We start from the raw sequence: 17,407 nt of genomic DNA on the forward strand, positions 1-17,407 counted from the left end.
ATCTGGCCTATAAATTAGATCAAGATTATCACTATTCTGTGGAACAAAGCTTCAAAAAAGTTTTTGAAGACATTGTCAAATAGTGTCCACCAGGGGGCACTCCCTCACTGTAGATCCAATCAAAATTTTAGAAAAATCTTCACTGATGTTTGCATAAAACTTTAAGCCCATTTCTTGCAGTCGAAGACACAACATTTATCAAAGGAGCAAAATTAAAAAGGTCTAGCAATGTGATGGCTTCCTGTAATGTTAAAAGCTCCCCCTGGCCATACAGAAGAGCTTCAAGCTGGATGTTATTTTATTGCTGGAATAAGTCACCTCTGGGAAACTGTAAAATGGTTTAGTGTAATTATTTATCATGTAGGAGAACACAGAATACTTCTTGGCATATATGATTGGAAGCACTTTTCTGCTGTTAGAAACTTTAGATTCTGTGGGCACCTGAGCCTTTCTTATTTACTGCTGTATTCTTAAAACCCGTCACTCAAATATAAAACTTTCTGAATAGGTAACAGTAGAAGCAAAAGCATGTAACAAACTGGTATTTATCAGTTTGTCAAAACAGTAGAAACAAAAACATAAACATAGCTGTTATTAATTGGTGAAGTGGCTAATAGGCTCTGTCCTTTCTTCACACTATCTCATCTTCTACCTGCTGGGAAACAGATACAGCTTCGTGGCACAGAGGAAGGAACCAAAGAAGATTAAATGTTTAGGAAGATTAAATAGTTTTTCTTCCAAGGTCATGAGCTCAGGGACTTGACACCACATGCACCTGGTTGCAAAGCTTATACTCTAGATTATGCATGTGAAAAGAGTGTGTGCCTGATTAACCTTGATGGGGACAAGTGTACTCCAGAGAGATGCTCCTTTGCACACACCAGGGGCTCCTTTAGGTGCTTCTCACTCACCATGCCTTCCTCTGGGATGCCCTGCATCCAGAGTCCTTGTCTTCACGTGGGTGATGAAAGCATGTGACCACTATGCCCACAAGAAAAGCCTTGGGAAGAAATGAGCTGTCCTGGACAGGTAGACGTCACTGTGACTCTATTGTTACCGTCTTTTTCTGTCTGTAGATCCATACGCTCACGTCTCCTTTCTCCATCGAAGCAAAACCACAGAGATCATCCACTCCACCTTGAATCCCACCTGGGACCAAACAATTATATTTGACGAGGTTGAAATCTTTGGGGAACCCCAAACAGTTCTACAGAACCCACCCAAAGTTATCATCGAACTTTTTGACAATGACCAAGTGGTAAGTAATATGAATTTTAAGATGACCTAGGGACATGGTAGAGGTCCACATGGTTATTTGATCAGGAGTTTGAGTGTGGTTTACTTCTCTAGGGCAAAGATGAATTTTTAGGTCGAAGCATTTGCTCTCCTTTGGTGAAACTAAACTCAGAAACAGACATCACGCCTAAGCTTCTCTGGCATCCAGTCATGAACGGAGACAAGGCCTGTGGGGACGTCCTGGTAACCGCCGAGCTGATTCTGAGGAACAAGGTACATCACTTTGTTCTTGCTCATGTATTCCTTGAGCGGCCCGAAGCATGCTAGTAATTCCAGGCACTCTTTGCTTTAATGAAAGGGAAGTCTTGACAGCCTATGCTTGTTTCACAGGATGGCTCCAACCTTCCCATTCTTCCCTCCCAAAGAGCACCAAATTTATACATGGTCCCTCAGGGCATCCGGCCTGTGGTTCAGCTCACTGCTATTGAGGTATGTATTCTCTCCAAGTTTTACTTGACCAAACCCAAAGGGTAGAACAAAGCAAGAACTGTTAACTTAGGGAATAACATCATGCTACATGTCTATAAAATCTCCCCCCACAAAGAGAAGTAGTTATAAAAAATCAAAATCTTAACAAAACAATAAGCAGATTTCTGAGATTTGGGGGCATTCACCAGAGAAAGAGAAGATGGCCCAAGAGAAAGTCTCTGTGTAAAGAGAGAGAAGACCTGTAAGGGAGGCAGAGGCGGGGAACTGGAAGCATGAGGACAGTGGTGACATGAGAGATAATTAGGGCAGACACAGGCCAGTGGTGATAACCTTGTGTCCTGATAAGGCAAGCATTGTTAGCTCCTCTGTTTTGCTGGGCGTTCTCAAAGACAGATGCAGGAAGCTTCAAACAACAGCTACCAGTCTGGAATGCTTGCCAGTCACTTACCAGAGAAGAGGGTTATGCTTGATCCTCCAAATTGTCCATCAGAAGATCACAACATGATTCCTGTTTGCAGAAGCTGACTGGTCAGCATTGACGGCTATGCTGATCTTTTTTTAGCTCTCCAACAGAGAGAAAGGGTAGAACCACTTCCTCTGCATGTCCACAGGCTCCTGAAGATAACATTCACTGACATTTTAGACAAATGGGCATCAGTCCATCTTAAAGACTGTCCTGGTGATTGAGACTGGATTTCTGTTTACACGTTTTGTTGTTCTTGTTGTTTGGGTTTGGTTTGTTTGTCTTTTGAGATGGGGATTTTTCTGTGTAGCTCTGGCTGTCCTAGAACTCACTCTGACCAGAATAGTCTTGAACACAGAGATCCTCTAGGTATGTGCCACCACCACCCAGATTTATATGATATTTTTAATATGTCAGGTTTCCTTCCATTCTCTTTAACTTGTTTCCCCAGATTCTAGCTTGGGGCCTAAGAAATATGAAAAACTACCAAATGGCTTCTATCACATCCCCCAGTCTGGTGGTGGAGTGTGGAGGGGAAAGAGTAGAATCTGTGGTGATCAAAAACCTGAAGAAGACTCCCAACTTCCCAAGTTCTGTTCTCTTCATGAAAGTGGTACAGTATCTAGGCTATGCGGGAGCCCATGTGTGTCCATGTCCATGCTGAAGTGTGAGTGTATACTCCCATGTGTGTCCGTGCCTGAATATGAATGTATACTCCCATGTGTGTCCGTGCCTGAATATGAATGTATACTCTCATGTGTGTCCATACCTGCAGTGTGAGTGCATACTTCCATGTGTGTCGATGCCTGAATGTGAGTGTGTACTTCCATGTATGTCCATGCCTGAATGTGAGTGTATATTCCCATGTGTGTCCATACCTGAAGTGTGAGTGCATACTTCCATGTGTGTCCATGCCTGAATGTGAGTGTATATTCCCATGTGTGTCCATGCTGAAGTGTGAGTGTATACTCCCATGTGTGTCCATGACGAAGTACTTATGGAGGGTCCCCTAGGTGTAGGGCATAAAGAATCTAGGCTGGTCCCTTGGGAGAATTGACTGGCAAAGCTATCCCTGTCAGATCTTGAGGGGGAAAAGAACACCTGTTTTTGTGATCCTAGTTCTTGCCCAAGGAAGAACTGTACATGCCTCCACTGGTGATCAAAGTCATTGACCACAGGCAGTTTGGCCGGAAGCCTGTGGTTGGCCAGTGCACCATTGACCACCTGGACCGCTTTCGCTGTGATCCGTATGCAGGAAAAGAGGATATCGTACCACAACTAAAAGGTAGGTCTGTAGGCAAGTCTATACATTACATTTTTGTGCCTTTCGCACAAAATCTGCCTTTCGCAGATTGAATGTTTGCAAACCATAATCTTTGTCTAGATGCTAGAGGAAGAAAGCTGTGATTTACAGTGGGCTAGGGAACTCTTCCAGGGAAATACAGGTGGTCAATGGTACAGCCAGCATGAACTCTTGAACTACTTAGAAGGGCAGAATCCAGTGCTCAAGAGGCCACCCTCTGGTGTACCTTGCTCCTGCATAAATGCAGGATGTCTTTTGGGGGAATGTTGCCTGCTACATGAACATTCCTATTTGTCTTTGAAGAAGGATCCTGGAAATTAAGGGGATACTGTTCCCATGTTAGCAAAAGGCAGAGACATTCTGCCTCCAACAGATGGCTGTTGAACACTCATAGAATGGCACGCATTGACCTAAATACTGGGGAGACCAAGGGATCAAAACGATCTTGTCCTCAAAACACAAGCGCCTAACAAGGAAATGAGTGTAGGGCAGGCCTGTAAACACTCAGATGTGGAGATGCAGGGACTCCTGTATGTGGAGACAGAGATCCCATCCGTGAGCCTTAGAAAATGAGATTTTTCTTTCTAAATGACAGGATAACCTTGGACTCTGCTTTCTCCTCTCTTTCCCTCTCCAGTGCTAGGGTTCCAGGTGTGTTTTTCCTGGCCAGCTCTAGGGAGGAGAGTACTATTCCAGGTTACTTTGTCTGTGGGCCGGCTTCATTGACACTAGACAAAGATGTTGTGAGGTCATTCAAAAGATATTCCATTGTTATCCACACAAGAAAACTTTAATAATTTACCTGAGGTTGTATAGTTAATATGCAAGTGACAGGGAAGGCTATATTTTTTTAACTTAGACTCGATAATAAATAACTAATAATATAGTGTTTTGCTATTACCCATTCAATAGATCTCCTTTTTTAGTTTACCATGTACTTAATATTTTATTGAGGGCTCAGGGATCAGTCATTTTAGTGTCCAAGATCCCAGACCCTTTGTCTTCATGAGATTAGACCTCAGTTGAGGACCGGAAAATTCTATTCACTTACCAGTGAAAATTCTATTCAAGCTATTAAGATTGAAATGGATATCGTCTGTTTAAGCAAATATGCTACAAGTCAGTCCTGGGTAAGCCTCCAGAAGGCTTAGTATTGATATTACAGAGTCTCTAAAATGTATCTGCAAGAATAAGAAATATATCCAGCACATTTGAGCAAAATCCCGCATATATTTATCAAACATATATACATATGTATGTTTATATTTATTTATCAAATATATTTATATATATACATATACACATATATGTATCTCCAAACATTTTGTGTTGAATTGATGATCCATAAAATAACAACTCTTTTCTTATAACAGTGAAGACTATTAAAACTCTATGTCTCATTTATCTGGACTGATAACTGGAGAGAATCCATTTTCCCAGTATCTTTTCTATTGGTTTGATGACAGGAAGTTCTTTGGTTCAATATGTGAAATTGTTAGGAAGGTACAAATGCTGTAGACTTCCCTGGTCCCAGAATCACTCACATGGGCCTGGTGGTCAGACAGGCTGGGCCCCAAGGCTCAGGTCTCCTAGCTAGTGCGACTGTATAATTAAAGTGATGTGCAAGTCATGCTTTGGAGAGCCACAGAAGAGAAAAATCTGGTATTTTCTTAAATCTAATAATTGAGTCAGGTCTGCAGAGTGAACTAGGGTAGCCTCACCTGAAGCAGAGGGGTATTTTCTGCCTTGTCCCTGAGACTTTGCTTACTGGAGGATAGTAAAGTGCAGGATTGGCACTTAGGAAGAAATTTGCATACAGAGGCACTCATGCATCCTTGTCCATCTGGCTCTTGAGTCCTGTGTGACTGAAGTGGTCTGCAGTTGCAGATGAGCTTACATTAGAAGTTTCTAGGCAACTTGTCTACCTGTGGGTACCAGGTGGATGCAAAACTCCACCTTAAAATAACTGGCATGTCATAGATGCTCAGTAAATGTCCAGTTCCTTCCTCTACCTGAATGTTTCTCTGACATGTATTGAGTGCCTACTCTTCCCAGGGCTCTGGGATGATTGATAACAAAGAAATCAAAGACTAACAGATCTAGTCTATGAACTTATTTCCATCCATCAAGGCTTAACCTGAAGATTTCTTGTTGCATCATTTTATGTTTTTATATATAAAATGGAGATTATAGCATATTTTAAGGATTATCAAAGGACTGAATGAGATTATGTAAACAAAGTGCTTAATTAACCCAATGCAGGGGGTATGGTAAATCCCCCTCCCCAAAGTACCTTCCTTCCCATCCTTTATGTCCTGTATATCCAATGCCTGGCTGGGTTACAGGAATGTCTTTCCACTTTGTGGCATTTCTTCTGTCTGGGTTCTGACCTAGGACCTCATGGAGTCTTCTTCAATAAAAGTTATGTTCCTGTGACCACACTCTGGGCATCAGGCTAGACCCTGGCCACCTGTCTTTGACTGAATGAGATAAAAGCAGTGACTCCAGGGCCTGTTTTTAAACTCCTGCTCTTACTCCAAAATCCAGAGTAGCGTATGTCTGGGAAGCTGCATGTAAGGTCATGACATGGGCTTTCTCCCTCTTCGTGCACTGGGAAAACAGGGGCTGAATAGCTTCTCACTGGGGAAAAGAAACACATCCCTGCTTTTTCCTCTTCCCTCCTCTCCTTCCTTTTACCTTCTTCTCTCTAATCACCTTCTCTCTCCTCCTTCTTCCTCCAATCCTGTGTTTCTCTATTCCATTTACCAAGAAAATGAGGCTCTTTTGGATACAGGTTAGCCATCCTCATGCTCACTCCTACATAATCAACACAATCTATAGTGGGAAATTACCAATACGGAGTCAGGTAGAAATATAAGGGTATTTAATAGGGAAAAGCCTTACTTACAGAGCGACCTAGCCAGCCGGCATGGTAGCAGTCTGTACCGCAAGAAGCAAAGAGAAACCGAAAGAGCAAACGCAGTCACACTACGTCACTCTGACCATGCCCTCACAAGCATGGTCAGGCACACCTGTAGCCAGCCCCTAAGTAGGCGTGGCCACAGCTTCCCCTACAATAGCCACGCCTACTTAGGGGCTGGCTACAACAATCCTTTTCATTATTTTTATTGCAGTGTGTGTGTGTGTGTGTGTGTGTGTGTGTGTGTGTGTGTGTTACCTGTGTGAAGGAGAGAGGGCTGCTTACAGGAATCAGTCCTCTCCTTCTACTGTGTAGGTTTGAAGAAGCAAACTCAGGACATCAGACTTAACATCAAGCACCTTTACCCGAAGAGCCATATCTCTGGTCTCCAACACAATTCTTTTTCAAACACTTGTCATGGGCTTGACTAAGGAAAGTGGGCCACATAGTCTCTCCCTATAAAATGTCTAAAATGCTGTTCTGGAAGAGTGGTGAGTGCTGGGTCATTTCTACATTCAGACATCCAGTATGGTCCTCCATTGGAAAGTCTCACCTAGGTCCACCCTATCATCCATCCTGTGGCTGATGAACTTGAACGTGGAATAGAATGTTCCCCAGTATGTTGTTCTAGGTGTCCTATATTGTGAAGTTTTGCCTTGCAGCCTCCCTTATGTCTGCACCCCCAAACCGGGATGTCGTTATCGAAATAGAAGACACCAAACCATTATTGGCTTCTAAGGTAGGTTATATTCCAGATGTCTAAGCAATGGGTGAACAACCATTCAAGGCTATTAAAATAATGGCCATCAAACCAATTCACAATGGCTGAATAGAAACAAGATCTGAATATTGTATTCATCCACAGTTACCATGATATTTTATCAACCAGGGCTTCTTAAAAATTTTCCATTTATAAACGCTTTTCACTTGAGAAATTTTTACACCACCCAGGTATAAAGGTAGATAGAATAAGGTATACAAGTCAAACATATACTAATAATTATACAAAGGTATACAAAATAAGGTATATAAATCAAATATATACTAATAATTAATTATAAAAATTTATAAGTAATTCTTTGCTAGACATAATTTTACCATTTGTCTAAAACAAAATCAAGTCTCTATTCTAATGAGATAGAGGAACTTGTTCATTTTACATAAAGAATTAAATCTCAGCTGGATATGTAATACTGCAGGACACAGAACATCATTAACAATTTTCAGGGTTGATTAATATTTTGATTTTATAGTCATCAGCACTGAGACTCTGCTTTGCATAAATGTGCAGTACTAATGCAAAATGGCAAAAGTACATTTAGGACCATTTCAGAAATGGTTGGAAATTCTGCCCTAAATCCAAGACAAAATTCATTTAGCTTTTTTTGGTGAGAGGTGGGCAGGCTGGGAACTCAAAGGGAAATCTTTAAAACTCAAAATTATGCAATCCAAAGATATACTAAGTTGATACTTACATGGTAAGGAATATGGTGGGAAAATATCATGTTTTGTTTTCCATAATTAAACCATTATGTTTCTATGAGAGCAGAAAACTCGGTATGTAAAAATACTTCAGTTCGTAGCATACACTGGTCTTGGAGCTGAACCAAGGTGTTTCAGGTGGTATTCGCTGGTGTTGTGTGATGTGACTGCATGCACAGGGCAAAAATGCATGGGCTGTGGGTTCAGAACCAAGGCTGCAATGGAGTTGCATGATGCAGATGGGTGAGTATTGCCAGAAATGCATTGGATTCATTACACATCTATTTTTAGTTCATTTTTAGTTGCTGCACTTTCAGAAACATTTCACATTGTCAAATTTTCTGTGAACACCCCCCCAACACACACACACACACACACACACACACACACACACATTCAGATACTCAACCCCAAATGAGAACCTAACCTACAATTTAAGAAACTAGGGTATGAACTATTGGCCTCAGGCCCCACCTAGGATACTTAAAACATTATCCATGTACACGGTTGAAACACATGTATGCAGAACTGAGAGCCACTAGTGGGGGCAGCCCGAGTGATACCGTGTGTCAGAAGCTTCTAGAGCAAATTGAAACATTGCAGCAACAGTCAGAACAGGCATGTCAGGATTTCCCCCTATGCGAGGCGGGATGGTCGTGGTGTGGAATGGCCCTGTTTGTCAGTGTATGGAACACCTAAGGTTTTTATAGTCACCATGGAAGAAGTTGATGGGAATCCTTATTCAGGACCCAGCCTGAAATCCATCCCAGCCACTTCTACAGGAAGGAACAAGAGAATTTCAACCCAGAAAAAAGAAAACACCAAACAGCTCCCTGTTTCTCTTGGCATTTAGAATAAACCTTCACAGCAGGTTTTAATATGCAAACTGGCTGGAAAATGCCCATGATTGCACTTTAATGTGTTCTGTGTATAAACGGTACCTTTTAAAAACCCACTTCATTAAACTCACCAACAGTCGGACAGTATTAAATGTGGGCTCCGCAGCCAGCACTGGATGGCTGTGTGTTTGAGTCTACTGTGTGGCAATTCTACACGGTCACAGATGACAATATCAAATTCCCAACCCCATAGGGCAACATGCCTATGTTCACTTATTGAAAATAACCCCAATTAGTCTCAATAAGACAGTAGTTGCCTAGGGAGAAGTTATGTGTAATAGATTTAAGGTTCTTCACAGTAATTTTCACAACTACTCTGGGAAACGGCAGTGTAAAATCCTACTCGATACTCTGCCTCCAGCTTACCAGCAACCATTGCCAATCAATCCTTCCTGCATGCCTTCTGGGTACCCAGTCACCCTCAGGGAAGATGATGCCAATAGCACATGCCGGTATTTCCACTCCTTTCTTGACAGGGCTCAGATGAAGCTACTCTGGCAACACCCTGTGAAAGGTTCATTTGCATCAGCTTTTAACGGGGAGGAGTAGCAGGTTATCTCCAATGGTTGTGTCAAGTCCTTCCCAATCACACCAAAAAGGACTATAACCAGCATGCTCCCCTCACACCTAGTTGAGGTCCACAGTGTTAAGAAAAGGTGAAATCTCCTCTAAACACCCAAGTCGCTCTGTTTGTCAAGGTAGACGTTACGTATCTCTGTAAAGTCCAAAGAGCAATGTTGAGATTTGGAAGAGCCAATGAGGAGCTTACTAATGTCCTGTATTACATGTATCACATGTACATGTAATGTATACATATTAGCACTAACCTAATTTAGACTTTGTTTCTGGATAAACTGAAGGAGTCTGTTTATCTATGCTGTTGCTGAGGGCTGGAGGCCGGAGGCCGTCTTTCCATGCTGGCATCATCCTCTGTGATGTCTAGGGGAAGGAACTCTTAACAGATGAGGTTAGCACTATCAAAAGAAAAGCAGGAAGTGAGGATGTGGGGCAGATTGGTCAAGGGCCAGCCAGCCAGCACAGACATTCCTTCATGGCCGTCTCAACAATTGCCTTCCAATTCCAGTGCTTAAGCAGTATGTCAACAGCACTCGGCAAAATGGCTTCTCCAAGGACAGTGCATGTATGTATGTATAAGACGCATGAGGCTGCATGGGACTGGGGGCGCTTGATCTAAGGACTTGAATTCCTCCGGGGTTTATTAGTAGATTTTGGAGTGAAAGGTGACCTTTAGACAATAATACCATTTTAAGCCACAGGGAAGACTGGCCGGTGCCATGTAGTGCTTTGAATTGGATTTTCAAGTTCATTTATTAGATTGAAAAAAAAAAAAAAAAAAAAGGAAGTCACACGAGTTGCTATCCTTCCTTTTCCACATGGGATAAAAAGCAAGTGGACATGAAGGAATCCTCCTGGACTAGCTGTGAAATTTAAAGTCAGCAACTTGTCTTGGATGCTTTTTAAACACGGCCTGTTCTTTACCCTAAATCAGTTCTGTATAACTGAAAATAATCATGAATGAACAGACTAAATATCTGGATTCAAGGCATTGAGACTGTGAAAAGATTTTTTTTTTTAATTCCTCTCTCCAAAATCTCACTCCGTGGTTATTTAACCCTAATCTTGCTTTGGAATGGATCTAATAAAAAGAATTGATACATCTCTTTCTCTCTGCCTCCCTTGGCAGTTCTGTTATAACAAGGGGTCAGTCCAGAAAGAAATACTGAGGACCTGAAGAAGCCCTTCACCTAGCAAATACAAAAGTGCAGCAGTGAGCAGTTGCTCTTATATTGGAAATGAAGTTGGGATTTCAGGAAGGGGGACTGGGTAGCATGTTCTCAAACTGGACCAGAGGCTGAGCTTAGCCAGTGTTCCAGCAAGTACCAGGAGGAAACTCAAAATCCAACAAACTCCAGATCCTCCTTGTCTCACTCTTGGACTCCTGGATATGCAAATTCTCCATGTAGAAATTCAAGGGGAGGGATTTGGCTAAACAGAAACCTGACACCCTTGTAGTAGAAGACTCTTATCAGTATTGATGTGGTATTTTCACATAGGCATGGGGAAAACACAGAAAAGGTATTGACGTGATAACCTACAGTCATTCACACCTTGTGACAGGAGAGTTCCTGAAGGGTTGAGAATGAGGTCACATTGGGGATATGCTTTTGGAACTACATGAGATGAGGGGTTGGGAGAAGGAAGATAAGTAGCTTCCACACCCCCTCCTGAGCACCCACTGTGTTAGCAAACCACAGCACAGTTCAACCCCACTAAAAACACAACACGGGTGAATACCTCCAAGCTGTTGAAGTACTGTGTGGACTCCTCGATGTATTTCCAGAACAGAATTCTAAGATATGTTCAAGGATGAGATGCTCTTGACTAGAGTAATTAGTTGATCTGTTAAATACTGATAATGTAAAGTGTGCAGGAAAATAATTTTTTTTTTACTCTCTTTCTCTTTAACCCTAATGTTCATGGGATCTTGAACCAAACATCCACGTTTCCTTATTACTGACCTCATACGCTCAGCTGTCAGAAAAGGTAACTATTGTACATATTTTTGCACATCTAAGACTCATGGGGTTGCTTGTGTTGCTTAGGAGTAGAGAGCTTGGCTTTGCATGTGCAAGACCCTTGACTCAATACATGTATTTTCTGTCTATAACTGATATGTAGTTTTTTTTCCCTAAGTCCAGTGATGAATTGATGATCTGCAAAGGGCAAATAACTCCTTGTAACTGCGTGCGTGCGTGCGTGCGCGCGCGCACACACACACACACACACACACACACACACACACACACACACACGTATTAATATACATCTAAAACATATATAAAGATATACATGTATATAAGCATTTACTTAGTACATAAATCTGTAAGTACTTCCTCCCATGTACAAATAAGAAGCAGACTTCTATGACTTCATTTGTATGAATGTGCGTGGTGTATGGATATGCACGCATATATGTGGGTATCTGTGGTGGCCAGAAGTGGACATCAGATCCCCTGGAGTTAGAGTTCAGGGGGTTGTGTGGGTGCTGGGAATTGATCTCTGATGGCCTGGAAGAGTAGCGAGTACTCTAAACCTCTGAAGCAACTCTCCAGCCTGAAACAGACTTTCTTACTCCTTGTTCCTCTCTGTCCCTATGGAACAGGAGGGTTACAACAGGTGACACTTTTCTAAGGCAGATTAGAAAGGAGCAGTAAGCAGTTCCCATGAAGATGTGTTCTTGTTACAGGTCAGAGTGGAGGCTGGGTATGGTACCTTCACACCTGTAATCATAGCTTTTGAGACTGAAGCAGGAGAATGATTATTTCGAGGCCAGTTTGAACTGTATATCAAGACCCTGTGCGGGAAGGAAGAGAGGAAGGGAAGGTAGAAAGGGGGGAGAGAGGGAAGGGGAAGGGAAGGAAAGAAATAGAAAAAAGAGAATATTAGGATCTATGCAGGCACTGGCCTATGAATGCCTCATATATTATCTCTGCTGCCCAATCAAGAACCACCCATCAACACACAAGGTTCACAGCTGCAATTGAAATCACCTAGGGGACGACCATAATGAATATCCATCCAGGTTTCAGCTTGCAATGACTGAATTAGAATCTTTAAGGATTGGGTGGGAGCCACGAACCATAATCCTCCCTCTCTTTCACACTTTAAGTGTTCCAGAGTTCGCTCTCAGTGATCTTACATGATTACCAAATCAACTTTATGAGGCAGTGGGGGCAGTTGTTATTATCTCATTTACTAGATGAAGAAACTGATGCTCAGAGTTGCAGAACAACTTGCCCAAAGCACTGTGGCTCGTAGCATAAGGGCTAGAGCTAGAACCAGTTCACCTAACTCTTAGTTTAGAGAGATTTGCATTATTGCTAAGACCGCTAAGGAAATGAGATCATAGAAAGCATATGTTGGAAATGCTACACTACTTTATTTGTGGATACAAATATTAACAGAGCAAAGAAACAAAAGAGACAAATGAATAGATCATATGTATTAGATCTAAGAAAAACTCCTGACATAGATGTGGACATTGAAGCAAACACATTTCATCAGGGGCTAGAGAGATTGCTCAGTGGGTGCAGTGCTTGCTCACAAGCTCAGGGAGTTGAATTCTAGCCCAAGAACCTGTGAAAGTATGTGTGAGTATAGTGGCACATATTTATATTCCAGCACTGGGGAAATGGAGACAGAAGGATGACTAGCCCAGTTGGTGAACCCAGGCAGTCAGAGATCCTGCTTCACAGAGGCAAACAGCATTCATGCAGTGTAACCTACAGTTGTCCCCTGGCCTCCATACAGACTCCTACACACACACACACACACACACACACACACACACACACACACACACACACACAGCAAGCAAGCCATCGGTTGAGGTTCTGAGCAGAATTGTGGATGTGCAGCCCACAGTGCGTATAAACAGAGGCATATAATCTCAGAGAAATTAATAGTCTCTCATCTATTACACAGCAGTTTTCCTGTATAAATCCAGACCGTTGGTAAAGATGTTTTTCATTTTGACATGGCTTTAGGAGGAAGAAATCGTTGACTGGTGGAGTAAATTTTATGCTTCTTCGGGGGAGCATGAAAAATGTGGACAGTATATTCAGAAAGGCTATTCCAAACTCAAGGTACTTGGACCTATGTTTGTGGGTGGGGAAAAGCCAGTGCCAGCATGCCGAAGGCCCTGGGTTTAAAAGGCCTCATGGTGGGTGCTGTGGAGAGGGGCCAGGAGTGTCTCGGGTCTCCCGCCCTCTTGCAACAGGCTCACTTTTGCCAAGTACCAGAACTTGAGGAAAGCTGTTGAGTTATGGTTGCGTGACTGCCACTTTGGGGCTTTGGGGCATCTGGCAGAAGGCTAGGAATGGGTTGGAACCATACTAATTAGGCCAACAATTATCCAGAATCGTTTGGCTCAGGGAGACCCAGAAGTCACAGTGCCCTTGCAGCACAATCAATACCAGCATGCTTCATTTTGTCTTCTGAACAGTGATCAGTTTTGCTAAATGAAAAGTTGATTCTGTCAACAAATGTGCAGGAGGAAGCTGCAGAGCTAGGCAGGGATGGATGGCCATCTGGACAATTCTGTTCATGCATGAGTTTTCCAGTTCTCCGTTCAGTTGCTAACTCTGTCAGCTACAAACCTATAACCAGAGCAAGGTATAGGAGAAAAATAAAATTAAATGAGAAACATCTAGCCTTTAGAATCATCCCTCTATCAAAGCTGGAGGACCCATGTCCTTGCTTGGTGATGCCACGATGTATTTGTGTAGCAAGCAACCACATTGAAAACTGATGAGACTGAGCTGAGGGGATGGGCTCAAGTTCCATCTTCCTCTCTTGTCTTTTTTTAAAAAAAATAAGATATAATTTATATGTCAGAAAGTGATCCTTCCACCAAGCTTTGATGTTGTACACACCTGTGCAAAGCACCACCCAGGGCAGGAGAAGACCATTTCCATACACAGAAGGCTCCCCCTGTGCTCCTTTCAGTCCAAAGCCCTCTGAGGACGGACTGCTGACCTGGCTTCTACCATGTTATGTTGGCTTCGCCTGCTCGTATGCTCCGTCTAGCTGGACTCATATTCAAGGCTCTGCCTTTGGTTCCTTTGGTCCCATACTCTGCTTTTGAGACTCATCATTTGTTGTGGTGTTATTACTACTTTGTCTCTTCTCACTGAGTAGTGTTGGATCAGATTGGGCTGGGGGCAGGTCAGCCCCACACTCTATCTCCTCTCCCTTTTCTCCCTCCCTCTCTCTCCTCTCCACACTGTGAGCATTCTTGAGCCACATGGACTGGCTTCTGCTTCTCTTTGGTAAATTCCTAGAATCACCATTTCTGGACTGTGGGATAGGTGGATATTTAACTCTCTAAAGGAAGTGCAGCATTTCCCCAAGTGGTTGTTTTATGCTGCACCCACCAAGAGAGTGTCCCAGGTGTTTCATGGCATCTCCTTCCTGCCTTCTGGTACTCAGTCCCATTGACTCAAGACTCCCCCTGTGTTTTAATGAGAACCTGAGAGTCTATTGATGGTTTTCAGATCTATGACTGTGAACTGGAGGACGTAGCCGACTTTGAGGGCCTGACAGATTTCTCGGATACTTTCAAATTGTACAGAGGCAAGTCTGATGAGAATGAAGACCCATCTGTGGTAGGAGAGTTTAAAGTGAGTACCCTGGATATGTGTGTGTGTGTGTGTGTGTGTGTGTGTGTGTGTGTGTGTGTGTGTGTCCTGTTTAAAACCCATCTTCATTTCTTTTGTGGATCTTACAGGAAAGACAGCAGGTATCTGCAGCTGGGCATGTCCTCTGTCCTCTGCTAGAAGAAAAATCTGCCTATAGGAAAGAGGCAAGGGAGCACCCAGGTGTTGCTTTTCCCGGCTTGTGTCAGCCAGTCTTGAATCCCCAGGGCCAACCCTTTCCAAGACCTACTTTCTCCTCTGCTCTTCTGCCCCCTAGAGTTTTTAGCAGGATCACTGTGGCGAGTTCCCAGGCCAAGATCCTCTCCACCTTTCTCTTTCCAATCACTGCCTCCTCACTGCAGCCAAACCTAATCCATCCTCTGAGTGACTTAAACACACCTCTTGCATTTCCCAGCTCAGGTCTCAACTCTTTCCAAAGCCAAGGAGGCCTTTCACAAGCCATGTGTCCCTCCCGCATGGAAGAACCACTCCCGAGTCCCAAACACACCTTGCAAGCCTCTCGATGGATGCGCAGAGCCTTGGGCCAGGCCACTCTTCCTTCCCTGGATGCCCTTCCTTTCCTCTCTGTGGTCTGACCAAGCCCTGCTCCTGCTCTAAGCCAGCTCGAATGTTTTGTTTGTCAAGAGTCCCCTGGTTGCTTTGGGCAGCATGACTCACCCATGCTCTGGGCTCCCACAGGTCTGGGTTCACCTCCTGTCAGGTTTGATTGCTGCCAAGCACACTTGGCAGGGCCAGGGCACCTAACTCTGCCTTATCCTAATCCTTTGCCAATAGCAGACATGGCTAATGGATCAGAGGATTACACCCGACACAGGGTCTCAAATCCTCTTCACCCCAGCCTCCCACTAAGCCAACAATAAGGCATAGAGTCAAGCTAATCTAGCATCTTGTGCCACACTCTGTTTCTTGAGTTGTGGGTCTTCCACACCCAGCATTCAGTGGCTGCTTGATTCATGGCATGTTCCTGAATGTGGCTGGCCAGAACAAAGGCCCAAGCATCCTAATTCCAACTCCCATACCTGCCCCTAGATGTAAGCTGGGTTTGGAACAAAATATGCAGTCTCTCTAGCTGAGACCTGAAGTGAGCATGGATTTCCTGGGAGTGAAGCCCAGGCAGGTAGGGCTGCTGCAGAAGGGAAGCCACCTTGGTATTCCATTGGGCTTTTCCCGTCTCCCAAATAATCTCAACTCTTTGCCTCTTTTTGCCACCACCTTCCTTCACACTGACCCCCCATCCCCCACCTCACCCCCACCCCCTGTCCAGGTTGTTGCCTGTTTTCTAGTCTGCCCTCTTCTGAAATGATGGCTATGGAATCCCACCTTGTTCCCCACTGGAATCGCTCAAGAGCAATGCATGTTATTTCTTCCAGGAATGCAGGTCTGCATCACCCAGCCGTGTGATATGGAGGCTGTCCTGTGTGCTCTGAAGAGGGGGGCATTTCCTAAAAGCCCTCTACTCAGTGGCCAGGGCCTTTGAAGTCATCAGTATGTGTCTCTCTTTCTCTCAGGGCTCCTTCCGAATCTACCCCCTGCCCGATGACCCCAGTGTGCCAGCCCCTCCCAGGCAGTTTCGGGAACTGCCTGACAGTGTCCCACAGGAATGCACGGTTAGGATTTACATTGTTCAAGGCTTAGAGCTCCAGCCCCAGGACAACAATGGCCTGGTAAGAGTTTGGGTGTGGGGCCTTCTCCTGTAGCAGGATAATTACAGTCATCAGCCATGGTAATTGTCACCTTCTTTCTTGCTGGGCGTCTGTTATCTCACTAGGAGAAAGATACTCTATCAAAACAATGTGTGCAGGAGGATTGTCCCCATGGGGATTTACCTAAGAGCTTTGGGGGGATGCTTAGGGCTCTTTAGTTCATCCTTCTCAAGTTACTGATGTGACCTAGGACAAGACTTGATCCAGTCACAGCACCAGCGTGAGCAGAGCCAGGTCACCCCTACATTCACCCCACCCCACCTTTTCACCCACACAGCTGCTTTGAAGGCACGCTGGCCCCCTGCCACCCAAAGAATCTTGCACCGAGCTCATCTTAGGCCCTCAGGTGCCCTAGCGCCACCTTTGTCATCAGTGGGGAGTGTAGAAGCAAGCCAAGTCTATCCCAGAACTTGACCTCAGTTTGCGCCCTGTTGTGATGTAACATCTCACCTGTCTTGTCTCCACAGTGTGATCCGTACATTAAAATAACCCTGGGCAAAAAAGTAATTGAAGACCGAGACCATTACATTCCCAACACTCTCAATCCAGTGTTCGGCAGGTAACATACAGTTCAAAACATTCCTCCTTCACGAAATGTGCCCTGCCCTGTTCGAGGCACTAATCCTGGGAGCATGCACAGATACCCCCGTTGGGGAAATAGGCAGAAGTAGAA

The 17,407-nt window shown here is 43.9% G+C and overlaps 1 protein-coding gene across 7 annotated transcripts in view; it reads left to right on the top strand.

Annotated features, from left to right (window-relative positions):
• Positions 1-17,407, top strand: part of Myof (myoferlin) — a 150,634-nt gene that overhangs the window by 111,668 nt on the left and 21,559 nt on the right. For 4 of the 7 annotated variants that reach the window (XR_003483726.2, XM_027407446.2, XM_027407445.2 and 1 more), the window contains 12 exons: positions 1,077-1,258; positions 1,351-1,509; positions 1,627-1,725; positions 2,640-2,801; positions 3,308-3,473; positions 7,074-7,150; positions 9,877-9,933; positions 11,346-11,357; positions 13,361-13,459; positions 14,870-14,995; positions 16,540-16,695; positions 17,202-17,293. Coding sequence is in view for 6 of the 7 variants with exons in the window: in XM_027407446.2 (XP_027263247.1) it covers positions 1,077-1,258; positions 1,351-1,509; positions 1,627-1,725; positions 2,640-2,801; positions 3,308-3,473; positions 7,074-7,150; positions 9,877-9,933; positions 11,346-11,357; positions 13,361-13,459; positions 14,870-14,995; positions 16,540-16,695; positions 17,202-17,293 (1,387 nt within the window). In the remaining variant the exon portion in view is untranslated. The remainder of the gene's footprint in view (positions 1-1,076; positions 1,259-1,350; positions 1,510-1,626; positions 1,726-2,639; positions 2,802-3,307; positions 3,474-7,073; positions 7,151-9,876; positions 9,934-11,345; positions 11,358-13,360; positions 13,460-14,869; positions 14,996-16,539; positions 16,696-17,201; positions 17,294-17,407) is intronic. The other 3 variants (XM_027407449.2, XM_027407447.2, XM_027407448.2) reach the window with 2 other exon arrangements.

The sequence above is a fragment of the Cricetulus griseus genome, chromosome 3 (assembly GCF_003668045.3).
Source record: "Cricetulus griseus strain 17A/GY chromosome 3, alternate assembly CriGri-PICRH-1.0, whole genome shotgun sequence".
NCBI classification, from domain to species: domain Eukaryota; kingdom Metazoa; phylum Chordata; class Mammalia; order Rodentia; family Cricetidae; genus Cricetulus; species Cricetulus griseus.